We start from the raw sequence: 17,383 nt of genomic DNA, 5'->3' as shown, positions 1-17,383 counted from the left end.
GACACAAGGGAGTTAGCCTCATCTCAATTTAAGCATACTAAAACACATTATTTCCTAGTTTGTCACTTATTGTGGCCATTGTGGTAAAGGATGTTGTTCCCAGCATTCAACAGTAATATCTGCTTCTCCCTTCCATTGAGATTGCACTAAACATGGTAAGCACTCTTTTTTAGAATGGTTGTGGAACTTATTGTTTGAATGTCTGAAGCTAAGCACAGTATTCACCATCTGATTTAAAATTAGTAACACGTATAAGAATTTTTAGAGCATTATCATGTATGATGGGAAGTGTAAGCTACTACATAACCTACATGCTAGGAAACTTAAGCTAATACACAACCTAGTACCCATTTACCCTGTATGATTATTCTACCAAACTCAGAAAATGTTAGCAATATGAATGAATGGAAATTACCCTAATATTAATCAAAGATTTAAAAAGATAGTTTTGAATTGTGTCTTTAGTGTAAGAATGACTATTCAGGTTGCTGCCTAAATCTAGCTTGTTTCGTAATAGTTTTTTCTTTATTATTATTATTGATATTATTATATACTACTCGCTCTTTCCCACATCATAGAGGTAAGACCAGGAAACAGTCAAAGAATGGCCCATCCACATGTATACACATTTTTTTTTTTTTTTTTTTTTTTTTTTTTTTTATACTTTGTCGCTGTCTCCCGCGTTTGCGAGGTAGCGCAAGGAAACAGACGAAAGAAATGGCGCAACCCCCCCCCCATACACATGTACATACACACGTCCACACACGCAAATATACATACCTACACAGCTTTCCATGGTTTACCCCAGACGCTTCACATGCCTTGATTCACTCCACTGACAGCACGTCAACCCCTGTATACCACATCGCTCCAATTCACTCTATTCCTTGCCCTCCTTACACCCTCCTGCATGTTCGGGCCCCGATCACACAAAATCTTTTTCACTCCATCTTTCCACCTCCAATTTGGTCTCCCTCTTCTCCTCGTTCCCTCCACCTCCGACACATATATCCTCTTGGTCAATCTTTCCTCACTCATTCTCTCCATGTGCCCAAACCATTTCAAAACACCCTCTTCTGCTCTCTCAACCACGCTCTTTTTATTTCCACACATCTCTCTTACCCTTACGTTACTTACTCGATCAAACCACCTCACACCACACATTGTCCTCAAACATCTCATTTCCAGCACATCCATCCTCCTGCGCACAACTCTATCCATAGCCCACGCCTCGCAACCATACAACATTGTTGGAACCACTATTCCTTCAAACATACCCATTTTTGCTTTCCGAGATAATGTTCTCGACTTCCACACATTTTTCAAGGCTCCCAAAATTTTCGCCCCCTCCCCCACCCTATGATCCACTTCCGCTTCCATGGTTCCATCCGCTGACAGATCCACTTCCAGATATCTAAAACACTTCACTTCCTCCAGTTTTTCTCCATTCAAACTCACCTCCCAATTGACTTGACCCTCAACCCTACTGTACCTAATAACCTTGCTCTTATTCACATTTACTCTTAACTTTCTTCTTCCACACACTTTACCAAACTCAGTCACCAGCTTCTGCAGTTTCTCACATGAATCAGCCACCAGCGCTGTATCATCAGCGAACAACAACTGACTCACTTCCCAAGCTCTCTCATCCCCAACAGACTTCATACTTGCCCCTCTTTCCAGGACTCTTGCATTTACCTCCCTAACAACCCCATCCATAAACAAATTAAACAACCATGGAGACATCACACACCCCTGCCGCAAACCTACATTCACATATACCTACATATACACATAAATGCCCTTACATGCACCTATACATACACATACACATGCATATTTTTCAAGAAGACTTGTTATGTTACCCCTTGACATCTGTGTATATGAGGTGGAGTTATACATCAACTGGAAATTTACATGAGGGTATAAATGTCAAGCCAAAAATCTGGTTCAGCACACCACACTGCCCCTAGCCATAAATCTAGTTTGGTGCTTTGATTGGGTTGAGTTTTTAGAATTAAGATTTTGTACTTTGACACTTTATTTTTGTGTGGTCACATGTTCTGTGATTTCATATGAAATGTGAATAGCATTACCAGACTCTGCCTGCTTGCAGTTACTACATAAATGAAGATTAACCTTCAGCAAGGTTGTACCTTCTAACTAAAGGAGTCCATCCTTTACTACTAATATGTTGCTCAGCCTTGAAGCTGCATGAGCAGAGGACATTGAGAGCTAGCACAGGCCCTAGAGCAAACAACCTTGCTAGGCCTCCCTTTTGAAAGGGGGACCTGGCAATGTTCTTAGGGTCCTTTTCTATCCCCTTTCTTAAGAATAAACTAAAAGAAGAGATCCTAAAATAGAACAGTAACATGCTCATTAACAATGCAAAATACATGTAGTTTATTGTTTATCAGCAGTGTAATGAGGACAAGGGTTTGTGTTTTATCAGTATATTTGAAATAGAATTAAATGGAATTTGAAAAAAGATGAAGTTCAGACCTTGGCCCCTTTACGAACCTCAGACCCCAGGGCAGTAAACCTCCAGTTCCTCCTTTCTCATCTGGCTTGCATGAACCCCCTGGAGATGGGGTCATGAGGTTAGTAAAAATAAAAGTAATGGCAGTAGTGATAATGACATTAAAAATGTTAATGTGGTAATAATAGTGATAATGCATATGTTATCTACAATAAAAGCACATTTTAGAGTTCGTAATGTGTTGTATCAGTTTTGTGGACAATGTGTGGTGTTAGGTGGTTTGATCGAGTAAGTAACGTAAGGGTAAGAGAGATGTGTGGAAATAAAAAGAGCGTGGTTGAGAGAGCAGAAGAGGGTGTTTTGAAGTGGTTTGGGCACATGGAGAGGATGAGTGAGGAAAGATTGACCAAGAGGATATATGTGTCGGAGGTGAAGGGAACAAGGAGAAGAGGGAGACCAAATTGGAGGTGGAAAGATGGAGTGAAAAAGATTTTGTGTGATCGGGGCCTGAACATGCAGGAGGGTGAAAGGAGGGCAAGGAATAGAGTGAGTTGGAGCGATGTGGTATACCGGGGTTGACGTGCTGTCAGTGGATTGAAGCAGGGCATGTGAAGCGTCTGGGGTAAACCGTGGAAGGCTGTGTAGGTATGTATATTTGCGTGTGTGGACGTATGTATATACATGTGTATGGGGGGGGGTTGGGCCATTTCTTTCGTCTGTTTCCTTGCACTACCTCGCAAACGCGGGAGACAGCGACAAAGTATAATAAAAAAAAATAATTTTTTTTTTTTTTTTTTTTTTTATACCTCGTCGCTGTCTCCCGCGTTTGCGAGGTAGCGCAAGGAAACAGACGAAAGAAATGGCCCAACCCCCCCATACACATGTACATACACATAATATATAGAAACTTTATATATTTAGAGACATGCAAAGATGAAACATCCTATATAGGAACTATATCTAAATATTGACACCTAACCTTCCGAGTTGCAATCTACAAATAGGATATGAGCTGCAATCTATTAATTGGCTATCACAGTTCTCTCACAGCACTATTACACTCAACTTATCATTGGATCGCGATCAAACTTTTTTTAGAAGAATCCAACCTCATACTTATACTGAAACTTCTTTTCATTACATACACAGGTTAGTTGGTCTATCTACTAAAAAATGGGCGAAAACCTTAAAGCAGAGGGTAATTCTAGTGCAGTGTTTGCAGAGGCTCCTACCTAATGTTGCTATGGATTACTTCTGCCTAATGTTTCTACCTATTACTTCTACTTGCATAATCACCAGTGGCCTCTTAAGGGTGAGGCATAAAGGCTAAGACGCAGCACTAAGTTCACTGATGATGGAGATAAAGATAGATAAATGTTCCCATTAATGTTTAACTCTTGAAATACTGTACTGTTATTGCCTTTGGTTTCTCAGAGACACATTTTTGGTACTGCTTTAAGGTTTTTGCCACTTTTTTTTTTTTTACTTCTATCTGTTGTTTCTACCTAATGTTCCTCCCAACTACTTCTACCTAATGTTCATACCTACTACCTCTACCTAATGCTCCTACCATTTTGCCAAAAGGCAGGGCTAGCACAGAGCACTCACCACAGGAAAATATATTGGCTAGCACAGAGCACTCACCACAGGAAAATATAAAGTTATGAAGATTGAGTTGTGTGAGTTAAGTGTTGTCAAGTATCAAAAGTGACCAGGAGAGACTGCATGTATGTGGACAGAATGCTAGTGGTCCATAAGTGGGTGAAGCAGAAAGGAAAGACAGCTACCTAGGTCAGAGGAGTGCAACTAGATAAACTAGATAAATGCAGCTGTCACTAAAGTATATGCTCATTTGTTCAAATCTAGTGATATCAACACTTTTCCTCATATGTGTCTGTCAATTTCAACCCATGGCCAACTGCACAGGCAATAAACTGGTGTCTGTGGGTTATGAGCAGTTTGGGATGCAGCCTGCAGCTCTGGTATTTAAGGTCCTCGTGTAAGTGGGGCTGCACTGTCCTTACCGACATGTCACTGAGCAGTCTCGATTTTTTTTCAATTCTTGTGCACTCAAGTGTGAATCTGCATCCAATTGACATTTCACAGCATTAAAAGTATGTGGAGGATTTTATGGCCTTCCTAGGGTACTGCCACAATAATTTGATTCCTCCACCCATCATTGTACTGATCTCAAGCTCACGTAGGTAATATCAAAAATTTCCTTTAGCAGCTTATTTCCCTTGTAAAGTGCAACTACAGAAACCTTTGTACCTTGCACAGTGAGTAATTTACAACCACAGAAGATGGTGGAGATACGAGAAGGGAAAAAACAAAAATCCAAGGCATAAATGGGGAGCAGTGCAAGACATTCCAGCCTCCTTCTGCAGCTAAACTGCTAATGAGGTAGCACGAAACTTAGTTGCCACTGCTGGCTAGAAGCGACAACTTCATATGTGGAAACCAACACTACTTTAGGTGGGGTAAAGTGATTTGCATGTATATATTGCTGCAGGCCTGCTCACAACTACTTCACTGGCTGGCACTGTATATGCACATACTCATATGCATTACGAGTTTAAATGCATGCATAAATATGCAGAGAAATAAATGTACAGGCAGTATTGCTGTTTTACTTCCTCATCTTTTGGTCATGGAAATAAACGCAAAATTATCAAAACTTAGCTTTGTTAAAACTAAAGACTAAATCTATAATGTCAAACACTTGAATTCTACCTCACATAGGTAGGAGCAGTAAATACTTACAAAAAAATATCTCCATTTTCCTAATTGGTGATTCGACAGTTTTCAAAATTTTACAGATATGTAAAGACATTCACTCCTAAGAATACCGAAAAAATTCAAAGTACAATGCTGACTAAGAAAAAGTAATTTCTTACCTTTTAATTGGATTAACTGCCAGTTCTCTAGGAGAATCTTTTGTTAAGGGTTTCAGGACCTTCCTATTCGTTCCATCTAACCAAGATACCTCAACATATGTCTCATGGGGGAACACATTGGTGAAATACATGTTATTGGCAATCCAATCAATTGCTATGCCACGGATTCCATTTGATCCAATGCCATCTGTGACAACACCTTCAAACTCTGAACCATTAGGTCTTGATCGGTAGATGCCATTGGAACCACCCTGATTAAACTCAATCCAGTAAATGTATTCCTTTGAGTGGTGATAATCAACATGAAGAACATTGTGACCTGAAATTAAAAACATTCAGAGTTACACATGGATAGGTGTTTTGTTACATGCATTTATAATTCCATACTCTCTTTGAAACTTTAATGTGGAAATTTTTCCAACAAAATCCATGTTAACTGTATTTCATTCAAAGACTTACCCGGACCAGCAATGGGAGACATAGCCTCTCCAGCTCCATCTAAGCTGTACCCTCGCACAATTTCCAACTGAGACACGATAGCAAACTTGTCATAGGCTTTGCAGGCTTTCTCACCATCAGGTTTGTAACCAGTTGTACATCTACAGGTTCGTTGCTTGTTGATCTTTGGGATACATATATGTTCACATCCACCATTACCCACCATACATGGGTTTGAATTTATAACTGAAAAAAAGTATTCAGAGTAACAAGGATATATAACATGAATAAAATAATCACTAAAGTTACCTAAAATATTCACTTTAAAAAGCATGAGGAGAAATGTGTTGACAGAATAGCTGTAATGCAATAAACTCCCAGTACCTTACTTGTCACTATTTAAAGCTGATGGTAAAGCAGGCAGGACAAAGTTTATGCAGATGCAAAGGATATCAAAATGATGAACAGGGCATGCATACTAAATTGATGTAAATACCAACAGTCCGGCAATGGGGGACAGAAGGACACAAAGATGGACAATAAAAGGGATTAAAAGATCCACTGAATATTACCATGATGATGCATACACAAAAGTGCATGCAAGTTATATTTAGTCTTTGAAAAATGAAAACCAAAATTTATAAACTAAAAACAGAATACAATACTCAAAACTGATACAACACATTACGAACTCTAAAATGTGCTTTTATTGTAGATAACATATGCATTATCACTATTATTACCACATTAACATTTTTAATGTCATTATCACTACTGTCATTACTTTTATTTTTACTAACCTCATGACCCCATCTCCAGGGGGTTCATGCAAGCCAGATGAGAAAGGAGGAACTGGAGGTTTACTGCCCTGGGGTCTGAGGTTCGTAAAGGGGCCAAGGTCTGAACTTCATCTTTTTTCAAATTCCATTTAATTCTATTTCAAATATACTGATAAAACACAAACCCTTGTCCTCATTACACTGCTGATAAACAATAAACTACATGTATTTTGCATTGTTAATGAGCATGTTACTGTTCTATTTTAGGATCTCTTCTTTTAGTTTGTTCTTAGGAAAGGGGATAGAAAAGGACCCTAAGAACATTGCCACGTCCCCCTTTCAAAAGGGAGGCCTAGCAAGGTTGTTTGCTCTAGGGCCTGTGCTAGCCCTCAATGTCCTCTGCTCATGCAGCTTCAAGGCTGTGCAACATATTAGTAGTAAAGGATGGACTCCTTTAGTTAGAAGGTACAACCTTGCTGAAGGTTAATCTTCATTTATGTAGTAACTGCAAGCAGGCAGAGTCTGGTAATGCTATTCACATTTCATATGAAATCACAGAACATGTGACCACACAAAAATAAAGTGTCAAAGTACAAAATCTTAATTCTAAAAACTCAACCCTATCAAAGCACCAAACTAGATTTATGGCTTGGGGCAGTGTGGTGTGCTGAGCCAGATTTTTGGCTTGACATTTATACCCTCATGTAAATTTCCAGCTGATGTATAACTCCACCTCATATACACAGATGTCAAGGGGTAACATAACAAGTCTTCTTGAAAAATGTGCATGTGTATGTGTATGTATAGGTGCGTGTATGGGCATTTATGTGTATATATGTGTATACATGTGGATGGGCCATTCTTTGACTGTTTCCTGGTCTTACCTCTATGATGTGGGAAACAGCGAGTAGTATATAATAATATCAATAATAATAATAATAAAGAAAAAACTATTACGAAACAAGCTAGATTTAGGCAGCAACCTGAATAGTCATTCTTACACTAAAGACACAATTCAAAACTATCTTTTTAAATCTTTGATTAAAATTAGGGTAATTTTCATTCATTCATATCAATAATATTCTTTCAGCATAAAGATAGAGAGTGTCAATCGCTAACATTTTCTGAGTTTGGTAGAATAATCATACAGGGCACATGGGTACTAGGTTGTGTATTAGCTTAAGTTTCCTAGCATGTAGGTTATGTAGTAGCTTACATTTCCCATCATACATGATGATGCTCTAAAAATTCTTATACGTGTTACTAATTTCAAATCAGATGGTGAATACTGTGCTTAGCTTCAGACATTCAAACAATGATAAGTTCCACAACCATTCTAAAAAAAGAGTGCTTACCATGTTTAGTGGAATCTCAATGGAAGGGAGAAGCAGATATTACTGTTGAATGCTGGGAACAACATCCTTTACCACAATGGCCACAATAAGTGACAAACTAGGAAATAATGTGTTTTAGTATGCTTAAATTGAGATGAGGCTAACTCCCTTGTGTCAGTGAGAAAACTCGCTAGGTGAGGCTCTTGATAAAAACATACCATCTGAAGTTATCATACTGTCATAAAAATCACATGATAAACAAACAAATACCCTAAACAAGTTCTTTCACCCTATCATGGACTCAAGACTACTGTGATAAAATATGTACAACTGAAAATTACTGTACAGGAAAAAAGTTTACTGGGTTGATAAGAATAAGAAAATGACAGGGAACTTAAAGACATGTTTATATTTTGGAATAATAATTGGAAAGATGTCAGTAAACTTAAGAAGGAAGGGTATACCTTATACAAAGCATCATCATTATCCTGCAGAAAAGACTACGAAACATTAGATCCAAAGTAACCATATGTGCACCTGGCATCATGCCTGGATGATATAAATATTCTCTCTGATGTTCTGTGGGTGACCTAGATGAGTGATTTTTTCCCAGCTTTGGTGGTGGATTCCTGGTGATATTTATCGATAATTGGTGAGAGCAAACATCAATGGAATCTTAAATAAAGATAGGAAGCTTTAAATTTTGTGTGAGGATGGAAAAAGTCCTACAAGGGTCATAAGAAGATGAAGGGAGCAGATTAAGGGTTAAGGAATGTATAATAGCATGTATGATACATGGAAATTTTCAACATCCTCACCCTCAGTTTCAACAATAGACATTCAAAGAAATGGAGGGATCAATTCTTTACTATGAGGAGAAAATCATGTTGTGTTTTCTATCTAATTTACATTCATTAATCTGTTTTATTCTGGGGATTTCTACATGTAGCACAATGCAGACCTAAAGTGAAATATCAAAAAATGTCGGTGGCTAAAAATTCTGGCCTTATGGAAGCTATGAGGTTTTATGGCAGAGCTGGCAAACTCAGTGACTTCATGTAATAGAAATACAATATTACAAGGCAACCAATGAAAATCTACCAGCTGCAGAAGGGCATTCCAGTACTTAAAAAAAAAAAGGCGAGGGATCTTGCTGTAAAACAAATTCTTTTACAAGTATGTTTACATCTAAAGGTAGATGATCCCAAATCCATTGACCCCAACTAGAAAGTTTCAGAAACTGGCTATTCTAGGAAACACTTCATCAACTAGGAGAAATTCCCCATACCTGGACTTTTTCTGGTTACTCGTGAACACTTTCAAGCTAAAATTGCTGAAAGTTGCACTAAAATTTACCATTCAAGTAAGATATAACCAGAAAGTCAAAAGTTACATTAGGTTTTTTTATGCTTCAGACTAATTATCGGCATGCTGTAGCCACTATTCATAAGTCATGGCAAGTCAATGAAATATCTGCAGTCTCAATTTATACCTGCCCTTTGATTTTTACCCACTTCACTGACCATAAAAATGTAATCAAACTCAAGAAACCCTTGAAGAAAAGCCAAAGCTTATGGGGAAAAAAGAAACTGCTTGACATTCAGGGAAATTATTAAGCATGGTGAAAATCATAAAGAACCTACACCCTCAACTTACACAGGCATTGGTTTATCTACCCCTGCTTATACAATCCTGTCAGACACTTCCTGATCCTCAAATGTATTTCATGGGGATTCATCCTACAGTCTCTGCATCACAAGAGGAAACAACAACAATACTTCGGTAAGTAGCTAACCCCTTTTTGTATATATTTCATACTTCATTTACATCATCTGTACATGCCAGGGCAGATGACCCCCCCCCCCCCCAACAGAAAATTCTAGAATCTGGAGACGGGTGCCTGTAGTTGGAATAATGCAACACCTTGGTAACAGCCAATCTTTTATGCCTTATACTGCTTATCACATTCAGGCGTCAACATTATTTATCTTAAATATTAGTACAAAAAGCCTTTTTCACCACTAAGTATAAAAGGAATGCCACTTCCCCAAATCAAGCATTGATAAACTGAGAAGCCACTGTGCAAAATGATAAAAATCTAGAGAATTAAAAGCATAGGTGCAATGTAATACATGGCAGGTGCACTGCATTACTGACAGTTGAGGTTGCTTTGTTACATGCAATCCTCATGCTGAAATTATATTGCTGAAGCTGACTCTCATTAATATAACTGGAAGCCTTAATTGCCAATCTAAAATCTAATTACTGAATGTAACAGAGTAAGAATTAAATCAAATGTCACTGTCCTATGTTGATACTGGAATCAAATCAAATAACTTTGCCATGGTATTATAATGATTTATATAGAAATTGCAGTTGTCACTTTTTCTATCAAATATTGAAAAAAATATACTTTTAACACCACTGTTCTCAGTGACTAGGCATTTCTGGGTGTCATATGTAAATGAGTTACAGCGACGAAAGTTTCTGCAGCCATATTTAGATCAAATTCAGTCATCTTCAACAGACTGAAAGTATACTGCCACAACACAGCCACCAACTGTACTTGATATGATCCTTCTATTTGAACAGAGTGCCATAATACATCTTTCTATGAAACCATCTATGCTCTAAGTATGCTTATATTTGCAAAATCATTTTTGAAAATTTTCATGAGAAAAAGCCAGTGGTGTGTACAAGGTTTAAAGTTTTACTGCATTTAAGGGTATTCAATGTTAAGTAAATATCAAACTTTTAAAGTAAAAACACATCAGGTACTATACTCCCGATAGTTATATTTCTTAACAATGAAAAATCATGATATAAAAGGTCTAGTTCATAGCAAGGCTGAGTTGGAAGGGTGTAATTTACATCTGGATGAAGCCATCCTATGAAAATGGGAGATTTAAAGAATTTTTGGACAGACTGAATGCCCCTTACTATGAACTGTAAAAAAACAGTGCAATCATAAGCAAAGAACTATCATGCATTCATCAAAATGGATTCACATACTAAAACAAAGTCAATAAAGTGATTCTCCAGTTCTTAATCTTTTCAAAGGTTTTCCATATTAATGAGAGTCATTAAACTCAAGCAAACAAGTGTCAAAAATAAAAGACATTCATAATCTGGTATGAAAATCATAGGTAGTTTAAAGAAAATAAATCCCACAAAGGATAAACTTGTTTCTTCATTGTGATATGTGAACAACCAAACTAGTGCCTCTAATATATCTATAGTGCAGTACATGATGTCAGTTTTCCACAAATACATTAAACAAAAAAAGGACCCATCATAAACTGAATTGCACAGTACCAGGATGAGTCAATTATCACAAGACAGATTCCACCCAACCTAGCATTCATGAACCCTTCAGTATACCACTTGCTATCAAAATGGTTAAGAATCACCAAAAGAAACAGGAAGATTTATGACAAACTGGAAATTTGCATTTTGTCAAAAGAGAAACATGTCTTTCCTTTACCAAAAGCAATCTTCTTAACTGGGAAAACAAACTACTAAAAAGCAGCATTTTAAACATAAAGGACAGTTTCCTTCACAGAACAGCTAACACTGGAGTCACCTGCAAGTGGTTACACTGTAAGTGTGAAGTTGCCTTTGGGAAGGCTGAGGATGTTCTTGCATGAGATCATCATTTTCATGTTCCTGTATGGAATACAGCCATGAAGCTGCAGGAACCCCTTAAATGGGTCCTTCGGTTTCATATTAGCAATTCAGGGAGTGGTTAAATTCTGCAAAAATCTTACCACTGAAAAAGCCTTTCCCTTTAGAGGATTAATTCCAGCATTCTAGAGAGAATGTGACTGCCATACACATGTTTTCCCTTTACTTCAATTTCTAATTAAAATCTTACCTATTACAAGGCATCTTTGAGCCTCCTTAAGAAAAAGGCCTCAGTGTAGAAATACCACAGATTGAGTGAAGAATGCCACAAAGTGACAGTAAATGAAAGAGACTGCATGAGATGGAAAGTACACAGAAGGCAGTGCTTTACTAAAGAGGTCTAGAGTAAAATATACTGAAGGTGGGAGTGGCCATATAAGAAAGGGCATAAGAGCGGTGGAAAGAGGAAGTTATATCGCAAGTGGAAAAGAAAAGGAAAATCTATGGACAGCATCTGTAAGGAAGGGGTATAAATGCAAGGGAGAAGTACAAGAGAGGCTGGTTAAGAGAAAGGCACCTTCCCCTTCAACCAGGTACATACAGACACATCATTGTAATTCTTCAAAGAAAAATCCTTACTCAGCTTCAGAATGTGACAATATAAATGAAGGAATGTTTTCAGACCCCTTTTTTGCCTCAGGAGACATACAGACAAAATATGTTTGTTACAAAAAGGGAGTTTTACACTCATGAGAAGATGTAATGGGTGAGGAGGTAAACTATTAAAGGTGTTTAAGAACCTGTGCCAAAGCATGCTAATGTTAGTACCCAGAGACAAGCTGAAAATCTCAAGGTTTCGTTAACTAAGTATACTATGGGTTGCATATGTTCAAATGTTGAGATATAGCTTGGTAACCACTATCTTTCCTTGCCATGAATGTAAAAACTGTTGAATCACTGAAATACTGAGCTAAAGTTAATCTGAATCAAAGAGGGTCACTTTCAGCTGAAAATAAGAAACCTCAGGCAAAGATGAAAGATTGCACTTATCACCTAGTTCCACAAACAATACATATCAACTTTAAACTTTCATTTGTCTTCCCATGTACTTTCATGCAGTCTAAACCAAACTAAAAGCACCTCTTGGGTAAATCCTATAAACCACAAAATAATTTTCCACTACAGAGGACGACAGCCTCCAAATAAGGAATCTGTTTGCTAATCTCAAGATATAAATCGGTACCAAGGAACAAGCTATGAGGTTAGGCATATCCAACTGACTGACTAGTTCTCAAACTATCTAACTCAGCCTGGTAACCAGCTATCCAGTAGCTGTTGGTGTAATTCATGTGCTGACTTTTGTCCAATACAGCCTCCTAGAAGTTCTGTTGGCATCAGTTTGGTGGTTCACATGTCAAATGGAGAAAAAAGAAGCATCAATGGCAATGGTTGATTTGAGTGGTGCACATGACAATCTGAGGTGTAGAACACTTACTTATGTCTCTCATCTCACCTGGCCGCTTCTGGAACACCTTAATTGTTTTCAAATTCATCTCATTATCCAGCAACACTAGTGGATTCCCACCATCAGGGAGGTCTACACGTTCTACTTTTTCATGTAAGGGGTCAAGATAATACAGACCTGAAAAGAAAGATATCATATTTAGAATAATTGAGGGCTTCATGCTTAAACATAAATCATGATATTTATTGTCCTTATTACAAAGCTTCAAAATGTAATATCATATATTACATATTATATATCATATATCAGAATGGTAAAATGTGAGAGCAAATGACATGAGGGGAGTGGGTGAGGAATGGGATGTATTTAGGGAAGCAGTGATGGCTGGTGCAAAAGATAAATGTGGCATGAGAAAGGTGGGAAGTGGGTAGATTAGAAAGGGTAGTGAGTGATGGGATGAAGTAGGTTGTTAGTGAAAGAGAAAGAGGCATTTGGACAATACTTGCAGGAAAGTAGTGCAAATGACTGGGAGATGTATAAAAGGATGTGGCAGGAGGTCAAGAGAAAGGTGCAAGGGTTGAAAAAGATGGCAAATGTGAGTTGGGGTGAGAGAGTATCATTAAATTTTAGGTAGAATAAAAAGATGTTTGTGTGGTTGAGAGAGCAGAAGAGGGTGTACTGAAATGGTTTGGTTACATGGAGAGAATGAGTGAGGAAAGATTGACAAAGAGGATATATGTGTCAGAGGTGGAGGGAAAGAGAAGTAGGAAACCAAATTGGAGGTGGAAGAAAGGAGTGAAAAAGATTTTGAGCAATCAGGGCTTGAATATACAGGAGGGTGAAAGGCATGCAAGGAATAGAGTGAACTGGAACGATGTGGTATACCGGGGTCGACGTGCTGTTAATGGATTGAACCAGGCAAGTAAAGTGTTTGGGGGTAAACCATGGAAAGTTTTGTGGGGCCTGGAAGTGGAAAGGGAGTTGTAGTTTCGGTGCATTACACATGACAGCTAGAGACTGCGTGAATGAATGTGGCCTGTGTTGTCTTTTCCTAGCACTACCTTGCGCACGTGCGGGGGAGGGGGGTGCTGTTCCATGTGTGGCTGGGTGGCGATGGGAATGGATAAAGGCAGCAAGTATGAATATATACATGTGTATATATGTATATGTGTGTATACAATGAAATGTATGGGTATGTATATGCGCATGTGTGGGCGTTTATGTATATACATGGTATGTGGGTGGGTCGGGCCATTCTTTTGTCTGTTTCCTTGTGCTACCTTGCTAACGCAAGAGACAGCAATTAAGTATACATAAAAAATGTGTTTTGGAAGGAGGTAAATAATGTCCGTAAGACAAGAAAACAAATAAGAACATCAGAAGGGGGCAAGTGGAGAGGTAATAACAGGTACTGATGAAGTGAAAAGGAGATGGAGTGCATATTTTGAAGGTCTGTTGAATGCATTTGATGATAGAGTGGCAGATATAGGGTGTTTTGGTCAGGGTACTGTGTGAGGTGGGAGGGTCAGGAAGAATGGTTTAATGATAAGAGAAGAGGTAGTGAAAGCTTGCGGAAGATGAAATCCAGCAAGGTGGGAGGTTTGGATGGTATTGCAGTGGATTATTTATAAAAGGGTGTGACTGTGTTGTTGACTGATTGGTATGGATATTCAATGTATGTATGGACCATGGTGAAGTCCCTGAGGATTGATGGAATGCATGCATAGTGCCATTGTACAAAAGCAAAGAGGATAAAGGTGAGTGTCCAAACTACAGAGGCATAAGTTTGTTGAGTATTCCCAGGAAATTATATGGAAGGATATTGATTGAGAGGGTCAAGGCATGTACAGAGCATCAGATTGGGAAAGAGCAGTGTGGTTTCAGAAGTAGTAGAGGATGTGTGGATCAGGTGTTAGCTTTGAAGAATGTATGTGAGAAATATTTAGAAAAACAGATGGATTTGTTTGTAGCAGGAGAAGACATATGATAGGGGTGATAGAGATGTTTTGTGGAATGTTTTAAGAGTATATGGTGTGGGAGGTAAGTTGCTAGTGAAAGGTTTTCACCAAGGATGTGTAGGAAGAGAGGAGAGTGATTAGTTCCCAGTGACTGGCGGTTTGCTGCAGGGGTGTGTGATGTTCTCATGGTTGTTTATGTATGGGGTGGTTAGGGAGGTAAATGCAAGAGTTTTGGAGAGAGGGGCAAGTATGCAGTCTCTTGTGGATGAGCAGGCCTGGAAAGTGAGTCAGTTGTTGTTAGCTGATGATGCAGCTCTAGTGGCTGATTTGTGTGAGAAACTGCAGAGGTAGGTGACTGAGTTTGGAAGTGTGCCAAAGGAGAAAGTTGAAAGTGAGAGTCAATGTGAATGATAGCAAGGTTATTAAGTTCAGTAGGGTTGAAGGACAAGTTAATTGGGAAGTAAGTTTGAGTGGAGAAAAAGTGGAGGAAGTGAAGCGTTTTAGATATCTGGGAGTGGACTTAGCAGTGAAAGGAAGCATGGAAGCGGAAATGAGTCACAGGGTGGGGGAGGAGGCAACGGCACTGGAAGCGATGAAGAATGTGTGGAAGGAGAGAACATTATCTAAGAGAGCAAAAATGGGTATGTTTGAAGGAATAGTGGTTCCAACAATGTTATATGGCTGCAAGGCGTGGGCTATAGATAGGATTGTATGTACTGGATATGAAATGTTTGAGGACAATATGTGGTGTGAGGTGGTTTGATCAAGTAAGTAATGAAAGGGTAAGAGAGATGTGTGGAAATAAAGAGTGTGGTTGAGAAAGCAGAAGAGGGTGTGTTGAAATGGTTTGGACATATGGAGAGAATGAGAGAGGAAAGATTGACAAAGAGGATGTATGCATCAGAGGTGGAGGGACAAGGGGAAGCGGGAAACCAAACTGGAGGTGGAAGGATGGAGCAAAAAAGATTTTGAGTGATCGGGGCCTGAAAATACAGGAGGGTTAGAGGTTTGCAAGGAACAGAGTGAAGTGGAATGAAGTGGTATACTGGGGTGGACATGCTGTCAATGGAATGAACCAGGGCATGTGAAGCATCTGGGGTAATCCATGGAAAGGTCTGTGAGTCCTGGATGAGGACAGGGAGCTGTGGTTTCGGTATGTCAAGGTAACAAGTATATGTGACTCCCAATTTGTGTAATATAGGGAGAGAGTTTTACACTTTCTGTATCCCATCTCTTACACTTTCATCTGAAAGGTATAACCTTTTAAACTTGACGTACTCGGTGTAGGGATACAAGATGAATAAACTGCAAGCAAATAGGTACTGGTTTTGATCAAGCTGTGCATATGCATGAGAATAAGTGATCAGTCAATACTTATTGGCAGATCCTTAAATCTTTTAATTCAATCATCTGAATGGTTAATGCCACAGAGTGTATGCCAGAAAACCAAACTAGCTAGAAGTCTGAAAAATTATCATATAATTGGAAGACGACCAATAGGAAAACAGTCCTCATGAATGTATTACTTCATGTTAGAAACAGCAACTGCTAGTGTTATTAAACTTAGAGAATAACTTCTAAGATATGATAGACTTCAAACAGAACAAGTCCACACTTACGGCTTTCATAGACAGCGAGAGCTCTGGGATTTGCTATATTATTAGCTTCTGTAAGAATTGTCCTGATATTGTTTCCATACACATCACTGGTCATTATCTGAAATCAGATACACATTCAGAAAAGCTGTTGCATTAAAGTAGTAGAGCAGAAAAAACTTAGAAAAATCTAATTGTACTTCTGCATATACTCACAGGAAAAAAAAAGACAATAAAGAGTGTTATTTACCTCTGCTTTTACAACTTCATCTCCTGGCAGCATGCAAATACAGGGTGAGATTCAAGTTACTTTCCACTGTGCAGCATAACTTTTTCTTAGTTACCAGAACTAAACAAATTACAGGAAAATGTGCCTGCTTATCTGATTACTACAGAAAACAGCACTCACTGGTATCTTGGAAAATGAGCCTAAATCTTCATCATCTGTCAGAGGCACATATTTTCACATACCCCATGGTTTTATATAAATCCTAAGTTAAACTCTTCTAAAACTTATCTAACCAGTATGTTAGACATTTCAACTCACCACTGTAAAAACTTCCTAGGCTGTACTGATAAATATGATGACTGGTTATTACATCATCTCCATAAGTATAATGCAACAATAAAATCTTGGCAAAAGTGTCCAACTCTAAGATCAAGTTTGCCTTCTTGGATTTAGAGGACAATGTATTCTTTTAACAGTATAAGACATGCAAAAATCAATAACAGTCACATCATTATTGCTGGTTGACCAGTATAACTCCTTGGCTTCTATGTCAATTGTGATGAATTCAGGTCGAATATTTGAGAA

General features: G+C 38.4%; 2 protein-coding genes across 3 annotated transcripts in view; one reads left to right on the top strand and one right to left on the bottom strand.

The window, feature by feature from the left end:
* The window catches only part of LOC139763536 (low-density lipoprotein receptor-related protein 2-like), an 88,862-nt gene that overhangs the window by 13,922 nt on the left and 57,557 nt on the right, over window positions 1-17,383 (top strand). The gene's annotated exons all lie outside the window — the stretch shown is intronic.
* On the bottom strand, window positions 3,328-16,744 carry LOC139763537 (low-density lipoprotein receptor-related protein 2-like). 2 transcript variants are annotated; one of them, XM_071689730.1, is made up of 4 exons: window positions 16,594-16,744; window positions 13,047-13,193; window positions 5,836-6,060; window positions 3,328-5,695 (listed from the first exon to the last, which is right to left on the bottom strand). In XM_071689730.1, the coding sequence occupies exons 1-4, from the start codon at window positions 16,685-16,687 to the stop codon at window positions 5,373-5,375; spliced, it is 789 nt and encodes a 262-aa protein (XP_071545831.1). In that variant the 5' UTR covers window positions 16,688-16,744; the 3' UTR covers window positions 3,328-5,372. The 2 variants fall into 2 exon arrangements, with proteins under 2 accessions (XP_071545831.1, XP_071545832.1); XM_071689731.1 differs by having other exon boundaries at window positions 13,065-13,193.

Source organism: Panulirus ornatus, chromosome 47 (genome assembly GCF_036320965.1).
Source record: "Panulirus ornatus isolate Po-2019 chromosome 47, ASM3632096v1, whole genome shotgun sequence".
NCBI lineage: Eukaryota > Metazoa > Arthropoda > Malacostraca > Decapoda > Palinuridae > Panulirus > Panulirus ornatus.
Note: the sequence above shows the minus strand (reverse complement) of the source record. Positions and strands in the feature narration are given on the sequence as shown.